This window comes from Schistocerca gregaria, chromosome 10 (assembly GCF_023897955.1).
Source record: "Schistocerca gregaria isolate iqSchGreg1 chromosome 10, iqSchGreg1.2, whole genome shotgun sequence".
In the NCBI taxonomy this organism is placed as follows: domain Eukaryota; kingdom Metazoa; phylum Arthropoda; class Insecta; order Orthoptera; family Acrididae; genus Schistocerca; species Schistocerca gregaria.
The window spans coordinates 198,654,102-198,668,930 of record NC_064929.1 but is presented as its reverse complement, the minus strand read 5'-3'; the positions used below and the strand labels follow the sequence as shown (position 1 = coordinate 198,668,930).

The window sequence follows — 14,829 nt, the reverse complement described above, 5'->3', positions numbered from 1 at the left end:
TTAAAGTGCTCGGTAATGAAGCCACTTTATAAAAAGGGAGACAGGGATAATGTTGACAATTATAGACCTATTTCTACGCCATCAGTGTTTGCTAAAGTTATCGAGAAGGTTGTATATACAAGGTTACTGGAGCATTTAAATTCACATAATTTGCTGTCAAATGTTCAGTTTGGTTTTAGAAATGGTTTAACAACTGAAAATGCTATATATTTTTTTTTCTCTGTGAGGTTTTGGTCGGATTAAATAAAAGGTTGCGAACGCTAGGTGTTTTCTTTGATTTAACGAAGGCTTTTGACTGTGTTGACCACAAAATATTACTGCAGAAGTTGGACCATTATGGAGTAAGGGGAGTAGCTTACAATTGTTTCTCCGCTTACTTTAAGAACAGAAAACAGAAGGTAATTCTTCGCAATATTGAGAGTGGTAGTGACGTTCAGTCCCCAAAGGGGCACTGTTAAATGGGGCGTTCCCCAGGGGTCGGTGCTGGGGCCACCGCTGTTTTCTATTTATATAAATGATATGCCTTCTAGTATTACAGGTGATTCAAAAATATTTCTGTTTGCTGATGACACCAGCTTGATAGTGAAGGATCTTGTGTGTAATATTGAAACAGTATCAAATAACGTAGTTCATGGCTTGTAGAAAAAACTTTGACGGTAAATCACAGTAAGACTCAGTTTTTACAGTTTCCAACACACAATTCAACAAGAACCGATATTTTGATCAGACAGAATGGGCATATTATAAGTGAGACGGAACAGTTCGAGTTCCTAGGCGTTCGGATAGATATTAAGCTGTTGTGGAAAGCCCATGTTCAGGATCTTGTTCAGAAACTAAATGCTGCTTTATTTACCATTAGAACAGTATCTGAAATAAGTAACACTTCAACACGAAAGTAGTCTACTTCGCATATTTTCATACGCTTATGTCGTATGGTATTAATTTTTCGGGTAATTCTTCTGATTCAAAAAGGGTATTTTTGGCTCAAAAACGAGCTGATTGAGCTATATGTGGTGTAAGTTCGAGAACCTCTTATCGACACCTATTCAATAGTCTGGGAATTCTGACATTGCCTTCACAGTATATATTTTCTTTAATGTCGCTTGTTGCTAGCAATATTAGCTTATTCCAAAGAGTTAGCAGCTTTCACTTAGTTAATACTAGGCAGAGATCCAATCTGCATGTGGAATGCACTTCCTTGATTCTTGTGCAGAAAGGAGTGCAGTATTCTGCTGCATCAATTTTCAATAAGCTACCACAAGAACTCAAAAATCTTAGCAGTAGTCCAAACTCTTTTAAGTCTAAACTGAAGTGTTTCCTCATGGCTCACTCCTTCTATTCTGTCGAGGAGCTCCTGGAAGAGCTAAAAAATTAAGCAAATTCCAGTGTTACATTGTTGATTTTCTTTATTTAAATTTACGACTTGTCACCTGAATCTGTTTTTTTATATTTCATTTTATCTGTTTCTAATATCGTGTCATAATTTCATGTATTGACTCGTTCCATGACCATGGAGACTTCTCCTTAATTTGGTCCCACGGAACAATAAATAAATTAACAATTTTCAGAGTTCTTGCTTTACTTGTTCTATGAAGCCTTGCTTCTTGCCAAAGTTTGTGATTCTGTGTCAGTGGAAGTACTCTATATGTTTTGATGAGTGCCTTGACTATAAAAATATGTGACATAAATGGCCTTATCTTCTGACTGCATTGATTTAGAGGCTGAAATGTATTACACTGCCAGGCGACCATAGACCTTAGTACCTGACATAAATTTCAACTTAATACTTATATCCGTCCCTGAGAGAAATGGGATCTTAACAGATGGACAGACAGACATATATAATACCTAATTAACAAATTTTGGATTTTTTCTTTTACTTGTACTGTGAAATGTTGTTTGTTGTCAAATATCATGATTCTAGGTCAATGGGAAGTACCTTATAGATTTTGATGAGTGAGTTTGTCAGTACAAAAATATGTGGCATAAATGTTTGTTTCTTCTGATTGCATTCACTTGGAAGCTTAAATTTTCTCACATCACCAACAGAGTATAGACCATAGTATGTGACAGAAATGTTAACTTGATATGTCTACCCATTCCTTAGAAAATGGGTCATATCAGTCGGACAGACAGATAGATGGACAACAAAATGATCCTGATCACTTTTACCGACTGAGGTACAGAGCTCTGAAAATACCAACCTTTACTGAATTTGTGGAACACGACACTTATATTTATTCAAAAGTGATGGAATATTTGGCATCAGATGCCACGTTAACACAAGATGCAGAACGCTCCTCACTGTCTGACTGTAAAGTTGGCACCATTCAGTGCTGCCTCCCCCCTTTTTTTATGTCATGCTGGTATTGTAAAAAGTTCATGCTGCTGTAATACCTGTCCTTGAGCACAGAGCAGTCTGCTAAAACAATTACTTCTGATTGCCTTAAATAAAGTCATTTTCTAGTGTAGACTGTTATTTTTTCTGAAACAGTTTATTTCATTATTTAGCACTTAGATAATTTTTGCCCTCTTGGAAATTATCATAATAAAAATCACTGTGCTTGCAGCATGTTATGAACTACATAGCAGTGTGGGGAGAAACAATATGTGATAGTGCCCCTTATAAGAGCTCCGCACAACTGTAGTAGGTATGTGCACAACTACTACAGATGTAAAGCCCATATTAGGGACATCATGACATGTTGCTTTTTCCTCACACACGTGCGGTATATAAGATGCTGCAAGCAAGGCAGTTGCCGAGGGGGCAAAACTAGTGCTAAATAATAAAATAATGTAACACAAGGATGCAAAGTCCCACAGCACTAATACTGTTTCAACTGTCCAAATGATTAAAATGCCATGAGCTTTTGACCACGTACTCCTCGTCTGTCTCCGTAGCTTAGCCAGTGCTGCTGACTGCCGTGCAAATGACACGGGTTCGATTCCCGGTACTGGCGGGCAATAGAACAAGGTACAGTCACCGGGGATTTTTCCTTGGTGGGAGGGCTGAAATGAGCTCCAGTCACTCTTGTGATGCCAATTGAGGAGCTAATGACATGAAAGGCAAAATGTAAACTTGAGCACTTACAGTTAAATTTTGGCTTCCCCACACACTGCAGCAAAATACGAGATGTAATACAGGAAATACCTGCACGCCCCGAGGTTCTCGCTAATCGCAGCAGGAATTCTGGGGAGAGGACGGACGCAGTCTGCTCCGGAGTAGCTCTTCCAAGGACGCACAGCGACCACACGGCGTCCAACCAAATGGATGGCCCGGGGAAGTCTGCCTCTCTCAGTAGGGGGAGCACAGCCTGCAATCATGTTCACAATGAGCATCTGCCAACTGACTAAAATACTTTCACCGTCATACAATAATATAGCAAAGGAAACACTTTCCTGATATGCAGAAGTTAGTATTTATTTGACCAAAAACCAGCTTTTGAACTTTTTAGGGCATCTTTCAACAGAAAACCACTTGTACAATGCAGGATGTGATTTGTTACATACTGTAAAATTCAAAAAGATGACAATGGTGGAAATAGTTGGAATCAATAAACATATGACACAGATTGCAAGCTCTCTTTTAAATGACCAAAATAATTTATCTTTTCAAGTTTTGTTAAATGTAACAATTTTAAATAACAGAAAAAGATCATACTTTCCTTTGTAAGCCTCTTTACCTCATTATTGTATGCAACTTCTGCATCTGTATCGGTAATATTGTGTAAGTTGCATATGAAGTTGCCACATTCAGTTTCCACCTGATCACTAAGAAGCCTAAAGCCTATTCATGGCCATATGAGTAAATTTCCCAAAATGCAATTTATGTATTACATCCATAAATTGCACTTGCTCAGTTGCACACAGTCGTAAACTAAAAATCTTTCACATAAAAATAGTAGTAACCGAGGACTGACATGTCAACACATTGAAGATTTAGAAATGTGATGCATGATGACTATTAGTTTCTGCACAGAGATAACACAAGAGTCATAATAGGACACGATATTAGGGCGAGTTTATTATATGCAACAGTTCATAACCCGTGTGCAGTACCAGTTTCAAATCTGCATCTTTCTTGTGCATTATGGGCTACTGATTATGCCACACAAACAAGAATAAGGTAAAACTTTAAAAAGGTTTGTTTTTGAAATAGACTGTTTTTACCTAATGTATTTCTCTTTTGTTCTCTGTGACTAATTTCTGGGTAAAAGCCCCATTCTTACACAATTGTTCCTGCCATTGGGCTGGAATCCAAAATATCACAACTGGTCACATAAAAACAATACAAATAAATGAAATGAAAACAGAGTGTAGCTCTGGAATGAATATTTTCAAAACAAATATTGCATTTATCCAAGTATAATATGACCATGAATATAAGAACACCCCCCCCCCCCCCTTTATTTTAAGAGGCTCCTTGAGAAAATTTTGTTTTTAATATGTTCCATCTGATCAAAATTACAAACTATTTTATTGATATGAAGTATTAACGTTACACCTATTCTAAACTTAAGCAATTTATTGTGTACATTTTGATGACATAATGAGAAATTAAATTAACAACAGGGAATGGTTTACATTGATTTTTATCTTCACTTTCTCCTTTGCTCACTATCTAAGCCAGTCATCTATTGGTATCAGGACTATACAAACGTCCTTCATAACAGGTGCTGCAACACAAGAGAGCACACTGTCATGGGGCAGTTTCCACTTTCCACAAAGTCCCCTCCATTTCTCAGGCATACAATTTTTTGTCAGTTGCTGACTGGCATTCCCTGTAGTATCCTGGATTTACTGTCTGACCTATGGAATCATGATGTAAGTACACAATGATGCGATAATAAAAAAACGTGATCGCTAATGCCTTATTGGCAGTGATGATGGTTTTCCAGCAAACATCACCTTTATGCTGGACATGTTCTTTCCATAACGTGCAAACATCAACTGTGTTCTGTTTCCGAGCAGAAATCAGTTGTCTGATGTGTCAAACAATACTTTAAAATGGTGTGAGCATTTCCCACTGACATTTCCAGCATATCTGCAAGATGTCTAACAGTCAGACAAGAGCCCTCGTACATGATAGCTGCCGCTGAATTCATTGTGATGTCAGTAAGGACAGCGGTGAGGGCTCCCTCCCTTCCTTTCAGCTCACACCTCACTCTTCCATCTTTGAAAGCTTTATGTCATCAGACACATGAAGCATTAGACACTGTAGACTCACCATAAGCTCTACTTAGAAACTGAAGTATTCCTGAAGGAGTCTTCTTTCAATAGAGTGCAAAACACGATTGCATAACAATGCTTTCAACTTTCTGCCATTTTAAATTCTAGAGATCGCTCAAGCTACAATCACAATCAAGATGCTACTGCCAGAGAACAGCTGAGACCAAACAGGGATCGTGTCTAATGGCTGTCAAGGATACTTACAAGAGGACCCATCATTCACGGATTTTGGTGAGTCTTGACTATGTTGTACCTGTCTCAAGTACCTGTCTAGCAGCTTTTCATGCGACAGCCCTAGTTTTGGAGAAAATCAATGTCAAAGATTTGTGAATAGCTCATATATCCATTATGCTAGTGGTATGGGTTCAAACCCTGCACATGTACTTTTTTTCCCTTTAGTTTCATCATACAGAACATCATTAAATAGTATATATCAGGTAAAATTTTTCAAAAATAGTCATTTTTTTCTGTAGTAATTTCATTAATAAATCAATCATTAAAGCAAACTTTCTTCAAAAGTGTATTCTGTTTGTGGTTTGTAGTTAAAATTCCAAATATCTGAATGCTCCAAAGAGTTCACAACGATAGGACAAAGTATAAGCAGCTACAAGAAGATCCCCAGTACAGATGAAGGTACTCTACCCCGATTATGTAGTTAATACTTATCAAACCAGCTGCCAGCAGCAATCAATGTACAACAGATCCCTTGTGGAGATGGGGAAGAACTGATTTAAACAAGATTAGTCATTCCTTCACAGCACAATATACTATAAAACTCTCAAGAAAGTTACTGTCATATGTTTTCTTGTGTGTGCAAGAACCATCCAGAAAATACATTCAAGCTGCTGTTGAACTGACCATGAATTTAAAAAATGTTGTGACCTACGCTAAAACAGAAAGCTTCACAAAAGTGTGTACATAGAGTTTTTAAAATCTGTCATTCTTCCAAATGTGGGAAAAGAAAAATTTCTGTACATTACTGATTCATGCGGAAGGCATACTGATCAGACACTTTACAATCAAATCTTTCTGTGAGGCCTGCCCAGAAAGTAGTGCACTGCACTTTTTTTTTTCTCAGCTGAAAACGTTATGTATGTATTATTTGAAGTCTCCTGAGTGAGTGCACCAAGTTTCCGTCACTTCTGACAGATAGCGTAGCTGCAGCACAGTTTGAAAATCTTGTCTGTAGGTGACGTATGTTACAAGCAAAGTGCCGTCATTGAATTGCTAACTGCAGAGACAGAAACTGTGGGGAAATTCACAAACGCTTGTGCATAATCTATGGAGCATCTGCTGTCGACAGAAGCACAGTTAAGTCACTAGGCCTGGAAAGTGAGGTCATCAGAAGGCAGTTTTACAGAGCTCCATGATATGCAGCGGTCGAGGAGACTATCCACAGCTATCACCCTACAGTCCAGACAGACTGGACTTCCACTTGTTTGGGCCATTAAAGGATGCCATTTGTGGAATACATTCTGAGGAAGTCGAGGAGGTGATTCACGCAGTGAAGCACTGATTCCCCCACCGGAACAAGGATTCGTACCGCCAGGCCATACAAGCCCTTGTTTTGCGCTGGAGGAAGGCCACAGAAGGGGATAGAGATTATGTGGAAAAATAGGGTCTGTGGATAACACACTATTCCTTTGGATGTCTAATTCTCATTATGTTCAATAAAGAATTATTGAAGAAAAAAATTCGTTGCATTACTTCATCTGGTTCACATCAAAGTTGACTGAAGAAAGAACAATCTTTTTGAATTTAAATGATCTGTATTTTTCGATATCACTTTTGAAAAGTCCGTGCACCTGCAAGGCAGAAGCTTCCATTAAATATGTGTGGTGCTCTACAAATCTGTGTGTCAGTTGCTTTTATAACAAATATCATCTGGGATTCTCTTCCAGCAGCGCAAGCAATAGTAAGAAGATTCTGTACTCTATTGTGTAACAAACAGAATACTCATTTGAAGAAAGTTTCCTGTAATGACTGATTTATTAATTAGCTTTCTATGGCAAAAATGAATATTTTTGAAAAATGTTGCATGCCGTGTACTATTTAATGATATTCTGTCCAGTGGGGAAGGAAGAGAGTGAGAGAGAGGGGGGACAGGAAGAGAGGGAGAGAGGACACACACACACACACACACACACACACACACACACACACACACACACACAGAGAGAGAGAGAGAGAGAGAGAGAGAGAGAAGGGGTGGGGGGAGATATGGGCAGGGTCTGAACCCATACTGCCTGCATGTTGTCTATGAACTTTAACCACCGCGCTATGTTCACATAGTTGAAAAAGATAAGTATCAGAGAACAGCTTCCATTGTAATACAGGAAGCCATAGAACACCAAAACTGTAGGGAAAGATGGAGACTGGAATACATCCAACAATAAATTCCACACTGGCTGCAGGCAGGTCACAGCATAAAACAGGAAATCCAGCTCATGCCTAAAAGTACAGCAATACTTTAGAAAGTCAACTTTCTGGGGAGAGCAATCACTGCTCAGAGACATTATGAATAACAATTGCAATATTCAACACTCACTAACCATTCAAATCATCATAAAATTTATAATAATTAAAAAGGCAAGAATGATGAGGCTTTGGGAAACAGCTCATCGATCTTGGCGTTTTGAATGTTGTAATTTTTATGATAATTTGAATAGTTATTGAGTGCTGAGTGTTTTCATTGTTATTCTTAAAAAGTCAGTTATGCCACAATAACTGCCTCACCTGAAAGAACTCGTCAGCATTTGATGGCACATAGTTGACGGCGGCGAACGTCAACAGTACGGCAGTCAGGTCTTGTGGGCGACAACTGTGCAGCTGAGACAGCACCCAATCCGACATGTGCTCCATCAGCTCTGTGGAATGGACAAAAACAGGCTTCTATGGTCCGATTTAAACTAAATATCGCTTGACGCTAAAGCTATAAAGTTATGGCATTGTTGCGTCAAGTACAATCTGTGGATGGCCACCATAGCACATTGCTCTCTGTAGTGATAGAAAATCACTTTAAAGACTCTATATTCAACAAAAATCAAGTAAATAATCTCAATTTCACACATGATGTAGACCTCAACAGTCTCTCTCAGCATCTCAAGAATATATTTTTAATTTTGATTAGGAAAAGAGTTATGTTATTTTTTTTTAAATGGATTAAATTATTCTGTTTATAAACAGCTGCAAACTTATCATGTCATGTCGCAAACAGAGGAATACTTTTCTTTCCTTTCTTACTAAAATATCTCACTCGGCATTGTGTTTTTATGCAATTGTGTCTGTATTTAACTCATAACAAATATGAAGTTTAGTTCTATCTGCTACAAAAATAATGTATATTATCACTCTCAGTGGTATCTCTAAGCACATTAAAAATCTTTTCTAAATTTTAATTAGGGCCAGTGTTACGCTGGTTATTGAAACAGGAGAAATTTTCGCATCTGCAAAAGTTTCCTTCTTGTCATTTTGTACATCAAAAACTATTACACACATGAAATAACCATCTTGGTGTCTATACAAAATGACATATATTTAAAATGCAGCCTAACTTACCATAAGGAGATGATGGGTGCTGACTGAATAGTGTTTCTTAGTCTCACAAAAGGAAAGAGAAATTAATCGAAACAAAGCCACAAAAGTAAGACGTTCATTGAAGTACACTATACACTACATGCTATCCACAACAGGAAGCCACCGCTTGAGTCACAGTCAGAGTCAGTGAAACTACAAGTGGTACTGCTCGTAGCAACAGATATTATCAAGTCTTCAATGCACTGCAGTAACACACTTTCGCTATCCCATGCTTCCTGTATCACTTCTTTCACATGATTCACTAACTTTTGCCAATCTTATAGTGTCACTGTTTCAACTGTCTCCCTCAAAAGTTGTTTCACTTTGGTTGACATAAATCTTTTATTTTCTGCAGCAATATGATGCTCCACCTGTGTCCAAATCAGTTCCACTGTGTTGAAGTGGCAATTGCAGGGAGGCAGCCAAAGTGCTTTATGCTAGTATTTTTTTGCTGTCTCATACAGAATGTCAACTGGCATCTTTGGCTAATGCTGTGACAAGTTCTAATAATTCTGCCGTTGTCAAGTTACTGTCAAACCATATCCTACATTTCTCTAACCAGCAAACAATGTTGTTTCTCTTTGTTGCCTTTGTGGGTGGCTTACTTGTGTAACTGAATGATATGGACTATTATTCATGACAGTTATAGAGGTTTTCGTTATGTTTGGAAGCACAATGTCTTCAAACAGTTTCACAAAAGTATTGTGGTCCATCTCTTCATGGTAGTTTAGGTTTTGTTTGAAATGAATAACAGCACACGATTAGAAACGAAACCTTTTGAATTTCCTGCATATGCTACCATTATTCTTACTCCTCTGCCAATTGAAGCTGCCATACTACCATTAATGGAACTGTCTGTTCAGACTTTTTTTAAAGTGTCCCCCACATTCACCCACTCTTCATAAAGCCAAGTGGTATCATCAAAATTTGTCCCTACTAATTCTCAAAGAAAGCAGCAGCATGAGGCTGCAATATATGACTCCCCTGACTCTCTTTTCACAAATTTCTCCTGGCATATTCTTACTACTGATGATTTGCTGATTTGTTCAGCAGCTGCAGTTCGCTCCAGCCCTTTTTCCAAAGGAAGTAGAGGCACCCCTTCATCCATCTCTCTCTCAAAATACTCCCTCGTGGAGCACACGAATTCACACGACTGACTGCATATAATCTCGCCATGTCCAACACTTTTTGACAGTTAGTTTCCTAAGAATGTGCAGCCCCTGTCTGGTCCTCTTTTGACTACTTTCATCACACACCGAAAGGCACGCATCACTGAAAGTCGCCCCAAATCACTCGGTACAACAACTTGCTGAGGATCGTCTGGCATAATGCTTTAGGGAGCACGACACAGTTGAAACGGCAACACAGTGGAAGGCGACAGAGCCATGCTCCAATTTATGTACTGTTGGGGGGAGCAGTGCAGCTCATTACCTGTCAAATGACAGCTAGTTTAAATCAGACTATAGCTGTGTAAACACTAACTGGCTGGCTTTTATCTGTGCAATTGGCTGACAAAGGAAGGGAGATTAGTGTTGGGAGTCCACTCAATAAGAGGTCATTAAAGGCAGAGTCCCAGCTCAGACAGATCTAATATGGGGAAAGAAATCAGCTGTATTCTTTTCAAAGGAATCACTACAGTATTCACTTCACAGCTTGGAGTACCAAAGAAAAACTACATCTAGCCGGACCCCACTATCCAGAATGCGGGCAACTAAAGTGACAGATACAAAAGAGTGGCGCACAAAATTCTTGGCTGTTGGAACTAGGAGTAAGTCTCAATATTTGTTGGGAATGGAGTGTGTATAACCGAAACAGTTATGCGTTACATGTACAAGTTAATTGAGTTTTTGATGAGGATTGCTACAATACACCTAAAGATGTTTTACTTCTGCTTAGCATCTACAAACTGAAGCTAACAAATGGAGGTAAAAGATGTCATTCAGGGCTTGTTACTCACTTCCACACTGTTATGATCTGCCTTCCTGATGCCAATAATTCTTCTTAATGGTTCAATCCTTATTTTGGACCTCCTTGAACTCATTAAACTGCCTCATACAGATAAAAGGTGTTTTCTTTTCCTTTATTTCAAAAGCATTTATTAGTATTAGTTGTACATCCTATATATTTTGAAGCTACATAGGCAAATGACCCATACCATGGAGGATACCCCCTGTCACAAGCTGTATATGTACTGATGAAGTTGTGAAGTAACCACTGAAATGAAGGATGTCATGTTTGGCAGTGTACTCAGCAGCCAGGTAATCCACTTGTTTCTTGGCCACAGTTTGTCAGTGGCCAGTCATGTGGCATGTGGACAGACACCTTGTTGGTTGCCATGCACACAAAGAATGCAGCACAGTGGTTGCAGCTTAGCTTGTAGATCACATGACTGGTTTCACAGGCATGCCTGCCTTTGGTGGGATAGATGATGTCTGTGACTGCACTGGAGTAGGTGGTGGTGGTGGCAGGAGGTACGGGACAAGTCTTGCATCTAGGCCTGTTACAGGGGTATGAGCCATGAGGTAAGGAGTTGGGAGCAGGGGCTGTGTAGGGATGGACAAATATATTTTGTAGGTGCGGTGTACAGGGGAATACCACTGTGGGAAGGGTGGGAAGGATAGTGGGCAGAACATTGCTCATTTCAGGGCATGACGAGAGGAGTCGAAACCCTGGTGGAGAACGTAATTTAGTTGCTCCAAGCCTGGGTCATACCGAGTGACAAAGGGAAAGGGGCAGAAGGTAAGGCCTTTGGAAAGAACTGATATTTCTGTGGAGCTAAAGCTTATGAAGGAACAGTTCATGACAGTGTATTGGTGCTGTTTAAGTTCTGGATTCTGTGTCGTGGTGGGAGGGAATTTTGGAGGGTAGGGTAAATGTAGTACGTCTGTAAGACAGGGCTTGTCAGCTAGGAGGAGACATAGAGGAGGTTTGGAGGTTGTTGAAGAGGTGGTGGAAAGTGGTACTCCAAGGCAGGAGTAGGAAGTGAGCAGGGTAGAGAGCTTTTTGAGGCGACATTGTGCATGTTGCTCTGCGACTCAGCATCTCCGTATATGGTGAGCAGCAATTTTCCTTTTCATAATATTGTTATATATCCTCTCTACTTGGGCCATCAGTCATTTCACCACTCAAATAGTAAAATGCATCTACTACTTTTAGAGTCCGGTTTCCTAATCTAATTCCCTCAGCATCACTTGAGTTAATTCAACTATAATTCCCTCAGCATCACCTGATTTAATTCAACTACATTCCACTATCCTTTTTTTCCTTTGATTGGTATTTAACTTATATCCTCAAATGGGTTCAAATGGCTCTGAGCACTGTGGAACTTAACATCTTCGGTCATCAGTCCCCCAGAACTTAGAAATACTTAAATCTAACTAACCTAAGGACAGCACACAACACCCAGTCATCACGAGACAGAGAAAATCCCTGACCCCACCGGGAATCGAACCCAGGAACCCGGGCGTGGGAAGCGAGAATGCTTCCGCACGACCACGAGCTGTGGACTTATATCCTCATTTCAAGACACTGTCTACTCCGCTCAAATCTTCCAGATCATTTGCCTCCTCTGACAGAGTTACAGTGTCATCAGCAAACCTGAAAGTTTTCGCTTCTTTCTCCTTTCTTTAATTTCTTTTTCATATTTTTCTTCAGTTTCCTTTACTGCTTGCTCAATATACAGATTGAATAACATCGGGGATAGGCTACAAATATGTCTCACTATGTTCTGAACCATTGCTCCCCTTTCATGCCCTGTAACTTCAGCTGTCTGGTTTCTGTATAAGTTATATATAATGTTTCACTTCCTGTATTTTACTGCTGCTACCTTCATCCATATCTAATTAGATGTCATTGTAACTGCAAAGAAAGAAAAGAAGAGATCACCAACTCATCAGAATCCTGTCGCACTCCCCTGCGGCTCGTCAGATACTACTGCAATGTCTGTAGATGCCTCTCCATTCAGGATAATGGATGGCCGTGAAAGTGCCAGGAAACTGATCTGATGTAACTCATTTTCCTGGGGACACATTGAGTCTCACCTTTATCTTTGAAAAGGATGGAAGCTGAAGTAACGAATTAAAATCTGTGCCCAGCCCAGGAATTGAACAAGGGTCTCCTGCTTCCTAGGCAGATGTGCTATCCACAACACCATCCTCACACTGTTGCTATCACACAAACATCAGTATTTCTGAGACTCTCCAGCAGTGGGTAGCACGTCTACCTAGCAAGCAGGAGACCCGGCTGACACTCCTGGCCTTGACACAAATTTTAATCCATTACTTCGGCTTCTTTCCTTGTCAAATGCTAGAAACTGTTGGTCCATTCATGAACCCGGAAAGATATCACATAGGAACATATTTTCTTTGAAAAAAGTGACTGTTCAAATGTCGAATGAAAGCAAGGGCACAGAACCTCCAATAAGCCTGAAATGTGGAAACCAATATGCAGGGCAGTTTTATCGTGTTTATTTCTTTATAAACCTGAGAATCAAATGACTTAAGCCCTCACCTATGTCCCTGTACCTCAGCAAGCCGACGCTGGTGGTGACAGACCTCACTGCTGCAGCCTTGCCTTCTGCCCCAGCACTACCGGACGACAAAGCAGTTCCGGCGTCACTGACCGCTCTCTCCAGCAATGGACCGTCCGGGAAATTAAGGGTAGCAGCAGCATACAGAACGTCGGCAGCCTGCTTGAGGCCGAGTGGCTCGCTCTGAGCCGTTATGGACGCAGCCAGTGACCTCAGTAGGGTCACCGACCTACGGCGTTGCGAGGAGAGCTTCGACAACACCTGTGAGAGGCAGAGTTTGACATAAGTTGTGCTTATCAATGAAAATGACACAATTTTGGTTACTTGGAAGCAATAAGCAGCGTGGTAACCCACATGCAAACTAAAGTACTATGAGTAAGTCTGTTAAAGTACAAAAATCATACAAAAATTCGTTAATAACCTGTTACCTTTCGCTCACCCACAGCTGTTATTTTACTAAGAATGAGAAGCCTTTACGTGTGTATTTTGAAGGTTAAAAGAAGCCTTTCTTTATAATTCAAAATGAGAGAACTCTCACAGATAACGAATAAAATAAATTTCTGGAAAGAAGTCATTTTGCTGCAGCACTGTGTCCTTTTTATTTGAGATAAACAGTTTATTTCATTTGTGATTAGCTAATGCTGTCCTGTTGGGCATTATCAAGCAACATCACATAAAATGTACATTGTATGTTTTTATTTTGCCAGCAAGTAATAATCCACATACCAATGTACAATAAATACATCACAATATAATAGTGTCAAATGGGCCAATATCTTCTACAAGTAGAACAACAACTGCAAACCATATGCAAATCTAATTACCAGAGCAGAACAATGTTTTTATTACAAGAGAAACACTGAGCTATTTTAATGTAACATAATGTTCATGCTGGTTTGGTGACTATTGGTTGCTATTGGATACTAGTATGCTTTCATACTTAACTGATATGCCACCTGAGGGTAGTAGATATGCTGATAATGGTTTCAACATTGTCTGCCAACATATAGCGTATTGGCACGGCTACCAGAGCACCATCTGTTGCTACCCTTTAATAGGGAATGCTCATAGCCAGAAGGGAAAGTGAGATGCAAACAGTGAAGCAAGCAGGCAACCATACCACAGGAGTACACTTGTGCTTCCTACAACCAACTGAATGCGTTTCAAAGCGGTCATATTGTGGACTTCTGAGTGGCAGGATGGTCCTTCCAGAGAACTGCCACACAAGTTGGACATGCTGCATCAGCTGATCAATGGTGCTGGTATCAGCAGTCATGTGAACATTTTCACACTCAAAGATGAGATTCTGAGACCCACAAACACCACAGATGCCCACCAGGATCATCATATTGTAAGAGCAACAATGGCAAATTGTACAGCTACCACAGCACAAATAAGAGTGCTTGTAAGCCCAGATGTGTCAACTGAAACAGCTGCAAACCAGTTATTAGCAGTGGGACTATGGGCACACACACATCCAACCCGTCTCCCAGTCA

General features: G+C 39.9%; 1 protein-coding gene across 2 annotated transcripts in view; it reads right to left on the bottom strand.

Annotated features, from left to right (window-relative positions):
- LOC126293617 (FAST kinase domain-containing protein 4) overlaps nucleotides 1-14,829 on the bottom strand; it is a 74,990-nt gene that overhangs the window by 38,447 nt on the left and 21,714 nt on the right. For both annotated transcript variants that reach the window (XM_049986898.1, XM_049986897.1), the window contains exons 4-6: nucleotides 13,315-13,594; nucleotides 7,966-8,096; nucleotides 3,152-3,314 (exon numbers count right to left, since the gene is read on the bottom strand). In XM_049986898.1, the coding sequence (XP_049842855.1) occupies nucleotides 3,152-3,314; nucleotides 7,966-8,096; nucleotides 13,315-13,594 (574 nt within the window). The remainder of the gene's footprint in view (nucleotides 1-3,151; nucleotides 3,315-7,965; nucleotides 8,097-13,314; nucleotides 13,595-14,829) is intronic.